Source organism: Polypterus senegalus, chromosome 8 (genome assembly GCF_016835505.1).
Source record: "Polypterus senegalus isolate Bchr_013 chromosome 8, ASM1683550v1, whole genome shotgun sequence".
Lineage (NCBI taxonomy): Eukaryota > Metazoa > Chordata > Cladistia > Polypteriformes > Polypteridae > Polypterus > Polypterus senegalus.
Genome location: NC_053161.1, coordinates 40,654,681 through 40,668,942, shown reverse-complemented (window position 1 = coordinate 40,668,942; position 14,262 = coordinate 40,654,681). Strand labels below are relative to the sequence as shown.

Here is a 14,262-nt window from a genome sequence, read left to right as displayed (position 1 = left end):
TCCAAACGGTGCCATCTTTTGCCTTTATGTCTGGTGCAGCTGCGTTGTTCTTATGTGGGAGTGGACGGTTCTTGCGGGGAGGGCTTCTGTTCTTTCTCCAATGTAGAACCCTCATCCTCATCCGAGTTTACCTCTGTTATAGCACATCTTTATTTGAAAAGAGTAGTGTCAGATTGGGGTGAGCGTGACTGTGATTGAGAGAATAAAGATGAATTAAAAAAAAAAAAAACGCTAACCTTTACAAGTACCATAAATTTACACCAGCTGTTACAGACTCAAATCAAATATATGTTTGATAGGAAGCACCCAGAATCAAAGCGGCAACCTTTTGATTATGAGTCAGAAGTTCTTTCCTCTGCACCACCCACGTTTTCGGGTCATTGTCATACCCTAACCCAATTTCTTTTTCTTCAGTTATATTCTTGAATAAAAGTGCACTTGTTTTGTTACACATGTACCTTTTGTGAAAGTGTTTATTTGATATTTGGACTTCAGTCTTCACACATTATACACTTCATGTCAAAATTTTGTCATTGGTACTATAACATGAAAAAAGTTTATGTTTTTGGTACAGTAGGTGTTCAGCATTTCTTGCCTCGCATTTCCTATCATCCTACATTTACATAGATCGTTGTAGACACGGAAGACACATGAAAGGCATGTGTTCCAAATAACAATATATTATTTACCCTATACAATTCTGGGCACCTCACTCCCAGATAAAGAGCCTTGAGCTGGGAGAAATTTTTGCCAGAGTTGATCTGCAGTGGTGGGGGGATGGGATGGAAGGCTGCTTGCTGCTTGTGCTGATCGACACATTTACAAAATAAAAGACACTAATGGAGAGATGTTTAGGAATCTAAATTGGCTCAGGATTATGAGTGTTTTTTTTTTTTTATAGGCTTCAGGGATTATAATATTAAATATTGAAAATGAAACATGTAGTACTCAGTTGTTAAACTCATTATAGTAACAAGGGTATTTAGCAACATTCTAATAGTTTCATGAATTGTTAATTTTTGAACATTATGATATGAACAATAGGCTTTGGTTTTTTTTTGAGACATCAGTTTGATGAAATCTATGTACATATGAATGTTGCTTATAGAATATTTGTTCACAGTTTGTCTTCTACTGTATTTAAAAGGCATGGTCATGGCGGAACATGTATACCCAAAGTAGATGTCTCCATTTGAGTGTATGCATAAACACCTACGTAAAGTGCTGTTCAGCATTTAACAATATTTTTTTTTCATTTTATGCCTCTTTAAGGTTTCTGAAGTTCCTTCCACAAGGAACTTAGTTCCTAGTTTGGGTTAGTCTTTGCCTATTAGATGAACTTTTCATAAGGTGAATATTTGTCCAATTACACAGTATTTCCCAATACTTCAGCCAGATACCATTTGTTGTTTAGTTCAAAGAATATGAATGTATATTTTCTTTTTCTGCTTTGTTTTTATAGGATAATTGTCTTTAAGTAAAGTGTACCAAAATAACAAACCTAAACATATTGCCTTTTACTGTAGTTTTACATGTTTATACAAAATTCTCTGTAAATTAAAGAGTATACAAATAATGGTCAGAAGGTTGCACTTATTTACAATGAAAAATTAACAAATATACATCATTATTAGCTTTCACCATAAATAAACAAAGTGAACATTGTCTGACAAGAAAAATAGGTTAAAATATGCACCTTTCCCTCCACCTGTCACTTTGACTTTTCCTCCATTAATATTTAATCCTTTAATTTTCATTCCATTTTTCTATTTTAGTACCTTTAAAATATGAGTACCTGATCATTCAGGTCATTGCAGGCTATTGCTACTCTATCACTGTCACAAATGCTAACAAAGACGCTACATTAATCCATGATAAGTGATATTTGCACTATCCCAATTGACATCACTGCACACATTAAAAATTAATTAACATTCATTAAAACTTTACAAAGATGCATGTTAACCACAGTAGGTACTTTATCTCATGTTGGCTTAATTACTTGTTAGCAAATTTTTATTTATTTATTTTTTTTTATTTGACTGAATTTTAGGTTGATGGAGATTCTGTTAGTGGAATCTGCTTTGTTGGATATAAGAACTACCGCTATAGAGCAGGCTTTGTTTTGGCACCAATTGGTCTTGTGTTGATGGTTGGGGGCTACTTTCTCATACGAGGTAAGGTTTTGTTTTGTTTTGGTTTGTTTTGTTCCTTGACATTGGTGTGAAATATTAAAACAGATCATTTCAATTAATAACAAATAGAACCATAAGGGACAGGTCCAAGTTTAAAAGTAAATAATTGCTTGCCTTTCTTTCTTTATTTCTTTCTTTCTTTCTTCAATGTACATTTGGTTTTGCAGTATATTTATAGTATTTGTTTTGGAAAGTTGAGCAGCTAGGTAGGATACAGCATAAGTCAAACACATAGTAAAAAAAAATCCACAGTGCAATAATATTAATAAAAACCTAAGTGAAAACTGTGGAAAACAAATCATAGAAAATATAGGAAAAATCTATTACACATTCAAAATAAAAAATGGAAAAATGTTTCTTTTCAATGTCATTACAATCTTAGCTTTCTAATATTAAGCGTGCTTAAAATTTCATTAATCTTATATACTATATTATAATAAAATTACAGTTAAAGGGTACAGTTGGTTGAAAGATGTGCAAGTGTAGGGTTAATTAAAAATTAATTATTTAAAAGTCAGTTGTTAACATGTCTAATCAGAACTAAAGTGTGAAGATTGCATTTACCAATACATGAGCATTTATGCAGATTGGGAGGCCAAAGTTATAATCGGTCATTTATATTAAATTTGAATTTCAAATTAAGGGAAAAGATACACTGAATTGTCTCTTTTTATTTAAAATCCAAGTTTTTGCCATGTCTTAACATCTCGTGTACTATAAAGTTTGTTCAAATCGCTTGTGTCATTAATACCTCCACATTTACTCATTTTTGAGTTCTCTAAAGTATATTTTTAGATATATCAAATTAATTGACTCAACTTAAAATGTGTTTCTCCTCCATTTCAGATATTTTAAAATGTTTTTCTTTAAAATGCCAGAAAATAGCATCTGTTTTCGCCTTTTGTCCACACTACACCGACATTTTCTGCCCCAGGAAACAGAGACTTTAAAAACGCTTTCTGGAGCCATATACTTATGAAAACACAATACACCTTTGTGGTGTGATCTGGCAAAAAATGCAGATTCTTATCATACTCTGATTTGTTTGTGCTTATTACGAGACCCTGATCTTTGATTTTACTGACGTTAAGGCTGAAATTGTTATCATTGTACCATTGTGTTAGAAGGCAAACATTTTTCTTTTCTGCTGTAGTACTGTCATCAGAAAGTGTAATGATAGAAATTAAGCTGATTTGGCCACACTAAAATAGGTCGACAAAGAACAGTGCAATAAGAACACTATCCTTTTTGTAGTGCCTGTGTTGAGGATTGTTTGAAGGAAGTGATGTTGCCAGTCCATGCATTGCATTCTTAGTCAGTTAGGAAGTCCAAAATCCACTTGCAGAGGTTAACACTAAGTTTCAAGTCTAGGACCATGTTGATTTTAAAGGCTGAACTATAGTTTATGAACAGGACTCTGTTATAGTGTATTATTCATTTGTGCTATTTGCCAGGTTTTCCAGGCATCCATGAATATTCAGATCCCATTAAATTCTTAAGATTGTTAACTGGGACATTTTCAGGGGTGTACATGTAGATGAGGTTAGTGACACTGTTCAAAACTAAATGGCTATCCTCTGCTTTGCCTCTTTTGATTCCTTATTACTACAATATTTTGATTACATATTACTATAATATTTTATTCATAAAAGATATGAATACCTACAGATTGTTCAATGGAATTCAACCATGTCTAATTATTATTATTTTTTTTGCATCTTTTAAGGTGTTATGACACTCTTCTCCATTAAAAGTAACCATCCTGGTCTTTTAAGTGAAAAGGCTGCTAGCAAAATTACAGAAACAATGGTCCGACTAGGTAAGGCTGCTAGTAATCCTTATAGTGCTAATATGATTCTTGATGTACATTTTATTAACAAATGAAAAACACATTGGTTTCAGTATGTGCAAAGCAGATAATACACATTATTATACAATAATTTATGAACTTAACCTTCCCAGGGACGCGCAATCTAAAGAGTCCACTGAATTATTATTTAAGGCATGTGGGTATAATCAAAGGACAGGTGCAAAATTATAAATTCCTCACCCTGCTGTAGCTGGTTGCATCAGGAGGCTATTTTGAGGCTCACACAGGATTGTTTGTAAAAGTGGACCAGCATCTTGACAAGGATACCTGGGGCCATCAGAAAGAGTGCTGAGCAGACAACCCCACTGGACTCCTCCTTGGACCATATCTTACATCATAAGAGAGCATTTTGAGCATTGGTTTGCATTCATGCATATTTAATGAGGTAAAACTGTTCTCAAAATAAACTATTAGATTTAACCCTCCGCTTTTGGATGAAAGAGACAATAACAGCCAATTAAATATTACATTTTGGTGAAAAAATGCATATGTTACTCCTCTTTCAAATAAAACAACAAGAAACTGGAGTAAGAAAAATTAAAGCCTGAAAATGCAAAAGATATAAAGTGCTTATACAGTATAAACAGTATAACCTTATATAAACAAAATAACCTTAACGGTAAGGTAGTTTGAAGACATTAGACACAGAGTAAACTAGTATTTTAAATTTGCTTTCAGTTTTCAAATAAACACCCACTAAATTATTTTTTCAGAGTTTTTAAAATAATACTTGATTGCAATTTGCTGGTAAACCTATTTCAAGTATAGGGAAATTACACAAAGTTAGAGAGAGAGAGAAATGATTTCTAAATAAAGAGAAGTATTGTATACAGTACAACTAAACATTTAGTGGGAAGGGAATTTCTAGGGACACCAGAATATAATGTTATCATGGCCATGATTCAATATTTTTGATATTTTTATTTATTATGTATTGTGATTTGATTCTGAATTTTATTAAAATGCAGACAATACTCAGCTTTGTGTATCTACAAAGCCCAACTCTGTCCTTCCTGCATCAATGATAGTCTACTTGAAATAAAGTCTTGGTTTTCTTTCAGTTTCCTCCAACTTAATAGGCATAAGACAGAGGTTCTCCTTATTGGCTCAAAGTCTACTTTATCAAAATCTAATAATTTCCTACTTAACATTGATGATATCTCAGTCTTCCCCTGAGGTTAAGAGTTTGGGGGTTATTTTTGATAATACTTTGATAGTGTCTTTTGAATCCCATATCAGTAATGATATACGGTCGTCTTTTTATTTCATCTCCATTGCATTGCACACTTGCAACCTTCCCTCACACTAAATAGCACTGCTATTCTCACTCACGCATTGGTCAGTCCCTGCATTATTATAATTTTCTTCTCTTTGGTATCCTGCATAAGCTTTTCCATAAACTCCAGCTTGGTCAGAACTCAGCTGCCTGTATTATAACTCAGACCTCATCCATACAACACATTACCCCATCTCTTAAACAACTTATTTGGCTTCTTGTAAAATTTCACATTGATTTTTAAAAATTTTTTAATTACCTTCAATGCACTCCATAACCCTGCTCCATTATGCCTCTCTAACCTCATGCATGTTTATACCCCCAACTCTACTCTTAGGTTCTCCACATCTGGGGTCCTCCACATCTGGTCTTCTCTTCACCCCCCTGCATGCTTGATCATCATGGGTTCCAGGGGATTTAGTTGTACTGCTCCTTTGCTCTAGAACTCACTACCACAAAACATTTGGGACATAGATTTCCTACCCATTTTCAAATCCTGTCTTAAACTCACCTATTTAGATTAGCTTACACTATATGACCTTAGGCTACATTCTTATTTGCTTTGTTTATTTTCAGTTCCATAGATATATGTATATGTGAATGTTTATATGCATGTTTGCTTATTGTTGATTTTATGATTTTATTGTTTATACTGTGTCCTTGGGTGTTGAGAAGGGCACCTTGAAATAAAATTCATTATTCTTCTTATTATTATTATTATTAATTTCCTTATTAATGTTAAAATCATATCTGTGTACTTTAAAATGTGTAAATATATGAAGGCCCTGTCCTTCCAATATATATAAAGCTGAGAATACTCATTTCTAGAAACTAACAAACACACAACCAGTTCATAGTCTGTCTTTAACTTTTGATTTTGACTTTTGAGATGTATATATTTTTAATATAGCTTAATGTTGGGTACAACAAACTTTAGAGTGGTATATACCATACCATACCAGGAGAAGGTGGGAGCGGAGGATGCCATCATCTATATGCTTCATCGATCCCTCTCCCACCTGGACAGAGGCAGTGGTGCTGTAAGAATTATGTTTTTGGACTTCTCTAGCGCCTTCAACACCATCCAACCTCTGCTCCTTAGGGATAAGCTGACAGAGATGGGAGCAGATTCACACCTTGTGGCATGGATTGTGGACTATCTTACAGACAGACCTCAATATGTGCGTCTTGGGAACTGCAGGTCTGACATTGTGTGCAGCAATACAGGGGCACCGCAGGGAACTGTACTTTCTCCGGTCCTGTTCAATCTATATACATCAGACTTCCAATATGACTCGGAGTCCTGCCACGTGCAAAAGTTCGCTGATGACACTGCTATTGTGGGCTGCATCAGGAGTGGGCAGGAGGAGGAGTACAGAAAGTTAATCAAAGACTTTGTTAAATGGTGCGACTCAAACCACTTACACCTTAACACCAGCAAGACCAAGGAGCTGGTGGTGGATTTTAGGAGGCCTAGGCCCCTCATGGACCCTGTGATCATCAGAGGTGACTGTGTGCAGAGGGTGCAGACCTTTAAATATCTGGGAGTGCAGCTGGATGACAAATTGGACTGGACTGCCAATACTGATGCTCTGTGTAAGAAAGGATAGAGCCGACTATATTTTCTGAGAAGGTTGGCATCCTTCAACATCTGCAGTAAGATGCTGCAGATGTTCTACCAGACGGTTGTGGCGAGTGCCCTCTTCTACGCGGTGGTGTGCTGGGGTGGCAGCATAAAGATGAAAGACGCCTCACGCCTGGACAAACTTGTTAAGAAGGCAGGCTCCATTGTAGGATTAAAGTTGGACAGTTTAACATCTGTGGCAGAGCGACGGGCACTAAGCAAACTCCTGTCAATCATGAAGAATCCACTGCATCCACTTAACAGTGTCATCTCCAGACAGAGGAGTAGCTTCAGTGACAGACTTTTGTCACTGTCCTGCTCCACTGACAGACTGAGGAGATCGTTCCTCCCCCACACTATGCGACTCTTCAATTCCACCCGGGGGAGTAAATGCGAACATTAATTTTATTTTAATTCTTTTCATTTTTATTACTATTTAATTTAATATTGTTTCTTTGTATCAGTATACTGCTGCTGGATTATGTGAATTTCCCCTTGGGATTAATATAAATCTATCTATCTATCTGTTCTCTATAAAATGCATCTCAGACAAATAAAACACAGATGTTATCACCAGGTTAAGAAACAATTACAGAAAATGTATGTCTTTTTGGCTATTTGCGACAAGACTCTTTCCAACCAGTATTTTTTTTTCAAATGACCTTTATTTTATTTATTTTTAATAAACTTCATTCTTTTTCCTTCAATCTAGGTATATTTGGGTTTCTTGCCTTTGGCTTTGTTTTTATCACTTTTGGCTGCCATTTTTATGATTTTTTTAACCAAGCAGAATGGGAAAGAAGTTTTAGAGATTATGTCTTGTAAGTAACATATTTTGTTTCTTTTTATAGTATCATTATTCTGCATTAGTCCTAGTCATTCAGAGTTTCTGTGAGGCTCATTTGATGTTAACATCCTGCCTGTTCAGAGTGAAGTTTTCAAATCGCTCTGTAAATTAATAGGTTTATAATTTAGATGGTATAGAATTAATAATAAATTGATAATGAATCAATAGTTCACCAACAACTTTTTTTTTAAATCACTAGCAGACACTACTCTGTTCAGGCTGGTCCTCTTCTACCACACCAATTTACCTGTTCAAGCACTACCTGCCTGCAACTGTGGGTCTTCAGAAATGTATTTCGTTTATGCAGTTGGCATATATACACACATACCACAACTTTTTACTACAGAATATTGACAAGGAATCCCATAGTCGATGCAGTTTATTCACATTGCGAAATTGCTCAGATAGATATTAAAGGGACAAGAAGAAATTTCATGCGCAGACTGACTTTCTGACATAATGACACACATCAATAAGCATTAACTTTTTTTTTAATTTTGAATTCATTTCTTGTTTTTAATGTACAGCTTCACTGAAAAACAACTTTATTTCAATGAGAAAAAAACATATGATAATGAAAACTATTTTTTTTACTGATTTCAAACATAAGGAATTCCATAGGAATAAAATTTCACAACTATCTACCTGTCAGTGCATTAATAGAATGTAACATTTTGGTCATTTACTCAGTTAACTTATGTTTATTTTGCAGCTTCTCCTCAATTATTAATTCACTATGCAGATTATATGGCAAAAGAATTTGATATCAATGACCTCATTTTAAATCATTATTCTTACGGGTTTCCAGGCAGAACATATTTATTTTCAAAAAATCTTTTTGATACCCAGCTTGGCCATATGCACAATAAGACGTTGTGGGCTCATGTTTCAGTAATTATTCCTTTAAGATAATATTTATTGCTGCTCCTGTAGTGACAATAACTATAATAGTTCTTTAATAGCACTAGTTAAATAAATAATTGTAGCCATTGCATCCTTCCATCTGATTCAATACATGTAGAAACAGAAAACAATTTCACTATTTATCAAAAATATTGCAATAAGATATTTTTCTAAAATCACAAAGCCCTAATTGACTACATTTCATTTTTTACTTAATTTTTCCTGGTTCATCTTCATATTTGCATTAGTGCTGTTTTTTACACTCAGAATGTGTACGTGCATGCATCAAGGCTGCCATGTGTTCAGTTCCTAGCGTTCATTTGACGCATTCTCTGAGCATGTCCTCAGAAATTAACGTGACATGTGCGCAAATTGCAGTACCAGCAAAAAATCGGGGGGTGTAATGTGTTCAAGTTGTAAGGTGGCGTCAGAGTCTTTATTTACTATCAACATGTGACAGCAAGCTGCTTTGCAGATCCTACAGGATCAATGTGCGTGTTTCAATGTTTGATGAATTGTTCGATGTGGTGAAGCAAAATGCTGACAATCAAATGCATTTGCTGTGCTTTTATATTCAAGCGTCGTATATTCCCCTTCGTAGTGACGCAATAGATTTTAAATGGTCACACTTACCATTTTCTGTGCCATCTTTTTTTTATCATAATGTATGGCAGCATATTTGACCCACAGAGAAAAAAAAAATTAGGGACAGAGTGAAAAGGTCTATTTTGTGATTATAGTGGATTTGGCTTTAATCTCATAGTTTATTTTGTTGTTAAAGTAGACCATCGTAAACGTCATCTTAAAACCGACCCAGTTGTTAACCGCTTTTAGCCTCTGGGGCTTTCTCCTGAACTGACAACAGCGGTAAGCAGTCATTGCTGCACAGAACACATTAAGTATATGATATTCCAGCTCTCTGCACATTTAGAATCCTTAGATTTATACTTGATATCACTTTCATGTTTAAATGCTTTAAAGTATGTATGTTACATTTTACAAATAAATTGTTAACTTCATTTAAATAATGAATACTGTTAATAATTACACATATGGGAACGGCATGATGGCGGAGCGGTAGCGCTGCTGTCTCACGGGGAGTCATGTCCCTTGTGTTCCCTGCCTGGAGTTTGCACGTTTTCCTGGTGGGTTTCCACAGTGTGCTCCAGTTTCCTTACAAAGACATGCAAGAGGATTTGGTGATGCTAAAATGACGCTAGTGTATGTGTGTGCTAGTATTAACTTTGCAATGAGCTGATGTCCCATATAGGGATTGTTTCTGCCTTGTGCCCGATGCATGCTGGAATGGGTACATCTCTGGATTGATAAATTTAATCATTAAACGTCCATGCTTTTCAGAGATGTTGTGGCAAGGTGTGCTCAGAATTTAATGGATGTTTCAGGTGATTCACAACACAGGGAAGCTGAACATTTTCTCACTGTGATGATATCTCACACTAGCACCTAGTGGAATCTTCTAGATTTACGTAAAATACACATGCAAGTATAAACAGTACACCACTTGCATAGCAGAAGTGTCTGTAGGAGCACATGAAGTTTAAACCCAGCCTTGCTCTAAATTAACAGTTAAATGTTAGATGACTTTGACTCATAGATAAATATTAATAAAACACGTAAGCACTGCTGATGCATATTTTTGGAGGGCAGTATAAACTAGAATGAGCATTACTTTTGTTCTTCCAACTTCAATGAAGAGTCAGATCATGATTTACTGCAGTACATGTTTAATAATCAAATGTAATGCATTCTATTTTTGACCGTGTGAAGTCTGCCTTTTTTCGTGTTTTACTAAATTAATTTATATCAATGTTCTTCTTCTTTAGGTGTGAAGCAAATGTCACTATAGCTGTTCAGTTTAAGAAGCCAATTCCTGATTGCACAATCAAGAACAGGCCCAGCCTCCTGGTGGAGAAGATAAACCTTTTTGCTATGTTTGGTACAGGCATCTCTATGAGCACGTGGGTGTGGACTAAAGCTACTATACTAATATGGAAACGAACCTGGTGCAGGTAATGGAGAATTGCCTTTAAAATAAGGTCAAAATAAGAGGAAATCTGTATATATTATTTGACCTTCACAGTGGAAAAAATATATATATTGTAACAGGGATGCATCAAACTAGTGCTGAGTCACAAATAGTATGAGCTGGCACTCCATCGTGCAGATCATTAGCTTCAGAGCCTATAAAAGCAGAAAGCCTATCATAGTCACATATGAATTCCAACTGGTCCAGTAGCAGCAAGCCGTCATTCTAAGGACAGTGAGCTACATTAAAGAGCAATGTGAAGAGTAAGAATCCACTGGGTAAACACTGGTGCAGGGTTACATTATTGTCAGTATTGGGATAAGGAGAAAACCTATAGTCCGACTTAGAAAAGCACAGAATACCAAAAAGACCCAAAATGGACTTGCAGGGCTCTTATAATTAGTTGCTGGAAAATTTTAAGGCTGAGATTTGAGATCTGCAATGCAATTTGCAGCATTATTACATGAAGGAAGACTGCAGTGAGATTGCTACCTCTGCAGCTACACAGCCACTTCTCCATCTCCACTGGCCTAAGTAAACAAATTTCAGTGAAGCCCCGTACTCGTGGAACCGAGGATCTAATTGCCACTAACACCAAATAAGCAGTGTTGGGCAGGGCTGGCAATGAGACTGCATGGGGAAGGGTCAAAGTAGATTGTAGAGGTGTTATAGAGCTGTGGAGGGAGAATCTCAAAGTTGAGATTTGCAGTATTGGCTCAGTGAAGGTGACAGCTGAAACACTGGTACACCTGTAACACCACACAAGGAGTATCACCTGTACACACATGATGGTGACAGAAGTGCAATGTTTAACACTCCTGCTGCATTGCCTGTCAGTGTAGCACTCAACATCCCTGCTTTGCCATCTGTTGACTCAGCACTCAACATTCATGCTGCGCAGCCAGACAGTGAAGCAGTAAAGACTCCTGCTGATGTGTTTTTGTCACCAGCAACGTGACCACACCAGAAACAAAGACCACCCAGCGAAGTCTGAGTGCCATTGAAAGGAGTTTGAAGTGGTCGTTGGAAATGGCACTGATGTTGCATCAGTCTCGGGATGAGTCACCAACAGTATGAGTTGGCATTCTATCATGCAATTAAGCAGCTTCAGAGTTAGCTGCAGTCGATCTTATAAAAACAATAAGCTTGCCAAAGTTGCATATTAATTCCAACTAGTGTGGCAACAAAGAGCCATTCTTCTAACGATAGTTAGCTACCTAAAAGAAGGATGTAAATATACAAACACATTGTGTTTATATATTGTAGCTGGGTTCTGCCTTCAGATGAAGGCAAGATGTATGTTTACAATCTTGTACTTTATTTTGCACTTGAGAGAAAAGAGTAAACCTGGGAAAACCTCAATTTCTAGAGAACAGGAACAGCAGCTTTGCAAAACTCAGTACTATTTCTTTATAGCTCCCATAGGCCTCTAAAGCGCAGTAGAATTCAAAAATATGATCCTAAAACCCAGTGTCAATGTTAGGGATTTTTGGTAGCTGATTTTCAACACAATATATTGCATGCTGAAAGAGGACAGCTTGCCAAGATATGGTGTCCTTGAGAATGCAATAAAATCAGAGCAAGCCAAAACCATAAGCATATGTTAAAGGACAAATTTATCATGAGATGTTGGAAGTCAATAAAGTTTTTGTGTACTACATCTTTGTTTTCAATCATAACTCTTAACTGAGGCAGGGTTTCTAGTGCCTTTTGTTACAGATGGACATGGTAACTGCAGGACAAAGATATTAGAAAAATTTGATTTAGCAGAGATGCTTTACTGTTAAGAGCTGTTTGTTGCACTGCTTAACCACTCAGGAAATACTAGGTAAAATGCTTACTGTCCTTGGTTACAATATTCTTGCATATTTATTTAATTCTAGTTTTTTAATTATAAAGTTATTTATATTGAGGATTTTTATGTTCACTATTCTGTTGAAGAACACTAGATTTATTCATCTAGTTTACATAATGATGAGGCACAGAGAGGATTTTCTAAGTTGATTTGAATAAAACATTAGCCTAAATGTATGTTGCTGTACTAGAATTTTTGTATTCATTACCAATACCAGTGAAAGTTTTACTATAACATGATACCTATTTGATACCACAGCAAAAACAGAAATCCTAATTCATCAGCTTTTTCTTAAAATAATGTGTCTTTTTCTGTAAAATAATCTAAAATATACAAAAACTAATAGTAACAGCATGTTTAAAGGAGTACTCCACCCAAAAGTGATATTTTGTATGCTACTTACCCCATGTACTTTGTAGTGGTGGCCAAGAAAAAACTTTAATTGGATGTTTTCATGCAGAATGGAGAGAAAATAGTTTTAACACATAAAAGAAGTCAAAGTTCACCTGTTCTGTACAACAGCAGACTGGAAAAAAAATAAATAAATCTCATGTTATTTGTATCCTATAATCTACATGTCTTTTACCCAGTCGCTAGCTCAGAACATGCAAAACGAATGTTTTTTTTGCTAAAATATTGTTAAATAGATAATTTGTGAATTATCAGCACATACATAAATGTTCGAAAGACTTAAGGAAAAGGCTTATTGACAGGAATGCTGAACAGGGAGAGGAGGATCTTTATGTCTTAAAGATTTTTTTTCCTTGGATGTTTTCCTTGTTGTTTACAATTCTGAATGAAAACAGGAGTTTAAAACTGTTTCTCGGCAACTACTAAAAAAATAAATGTGGTAAGTAAAATATAATTTTTGGGTGGAATATTCCTTTAAAATAGTGGTATAACTGTTAGTACTGCCAATGTGCAGCTTCTTCTCACATTGCACACTTGTATTTGCATAATTGTGAATGCATGCAAAGTTTCAACTGTGACAATGAACTGTATACACCTGTTAGAAAATGCTTGAAAAGTCATCTGTAGATGTGCTTATTGCAATCAGAGAATGAATATGAAGCCTCTGGTGCTTTTTCAAGACTGTGTAGGGCAGGGCTATCCAATTACAATTTCATTTGGGCCAGATTTTCAAACCATGAAATTTAGCTGTGCCATACATTTTCAGCAGCTGGTAAGCCGCAGGTAATGAAAAATTTTAAATCAACACAAATAAATGTATTTAAAAACAAGTAATATTTATTCATTGTTTTCTGTTTTACATTTGGTCACCTCTGACACGGGGACATCAAAAACTTAAAAAAGAAAAGAACAAAAAAGCTATAACTGCACAGAATCTGAGGTAGTAGTAATACTTTTTTTCCACTTTTGAAATAAAAAAAATAAACATTTTGCTTACATCTGACCCAGGCAAATTTGAAAAAATGAAATATGAGACCCTCCCCCAATTTAAATGTGTGGTCATGACAGGCAAGGGATTTTTTTTTCATAGAACTTAAACTATTTCTTTCACACGGTTTTAATCACTCTTATGACAGAGGTTAAATTTGAGTTCCAAAAACAAGCCTTTCGTGTTGAAATTGTTTCCCCGCCCCTCCCGAAAAAAACTACCTGAGTAAATGTTCAAGAGAAAGGC

At 35.4% G+C, this 14,262-nt stretch overlaps 1 protein-coding gene across 1 annotated transcript in view; it reads left to right on the top strand.

The window, feature by feature from the left end:
- Positions 1-14,262, top strand: part of smo (smoothened, frizzled class receptor) — a 73,174-nt gene that overhangs the window by 39,998 nt on the left and 18,914 nt on the right. The window contains exons 6-9 of the mRNA XM_039761004.1: positions 2,054-2,177; positions 3,922-4,014; positions 7,678-7,786; positions 10,560-10,745. Coding sequence (XP_039616938.1) covers positions 2,054-2,177; positions 3,922-4,014; positions 7,678-7,786; positions 10,560-10,745 — 512 coding nt within the window. The remainder of the gene's footprint in view (positions 1-2,053; positions 2,178-3,921; positions 4,015-7,677; positions 7,787-10,559; positions 10,746-14,262) is intronic.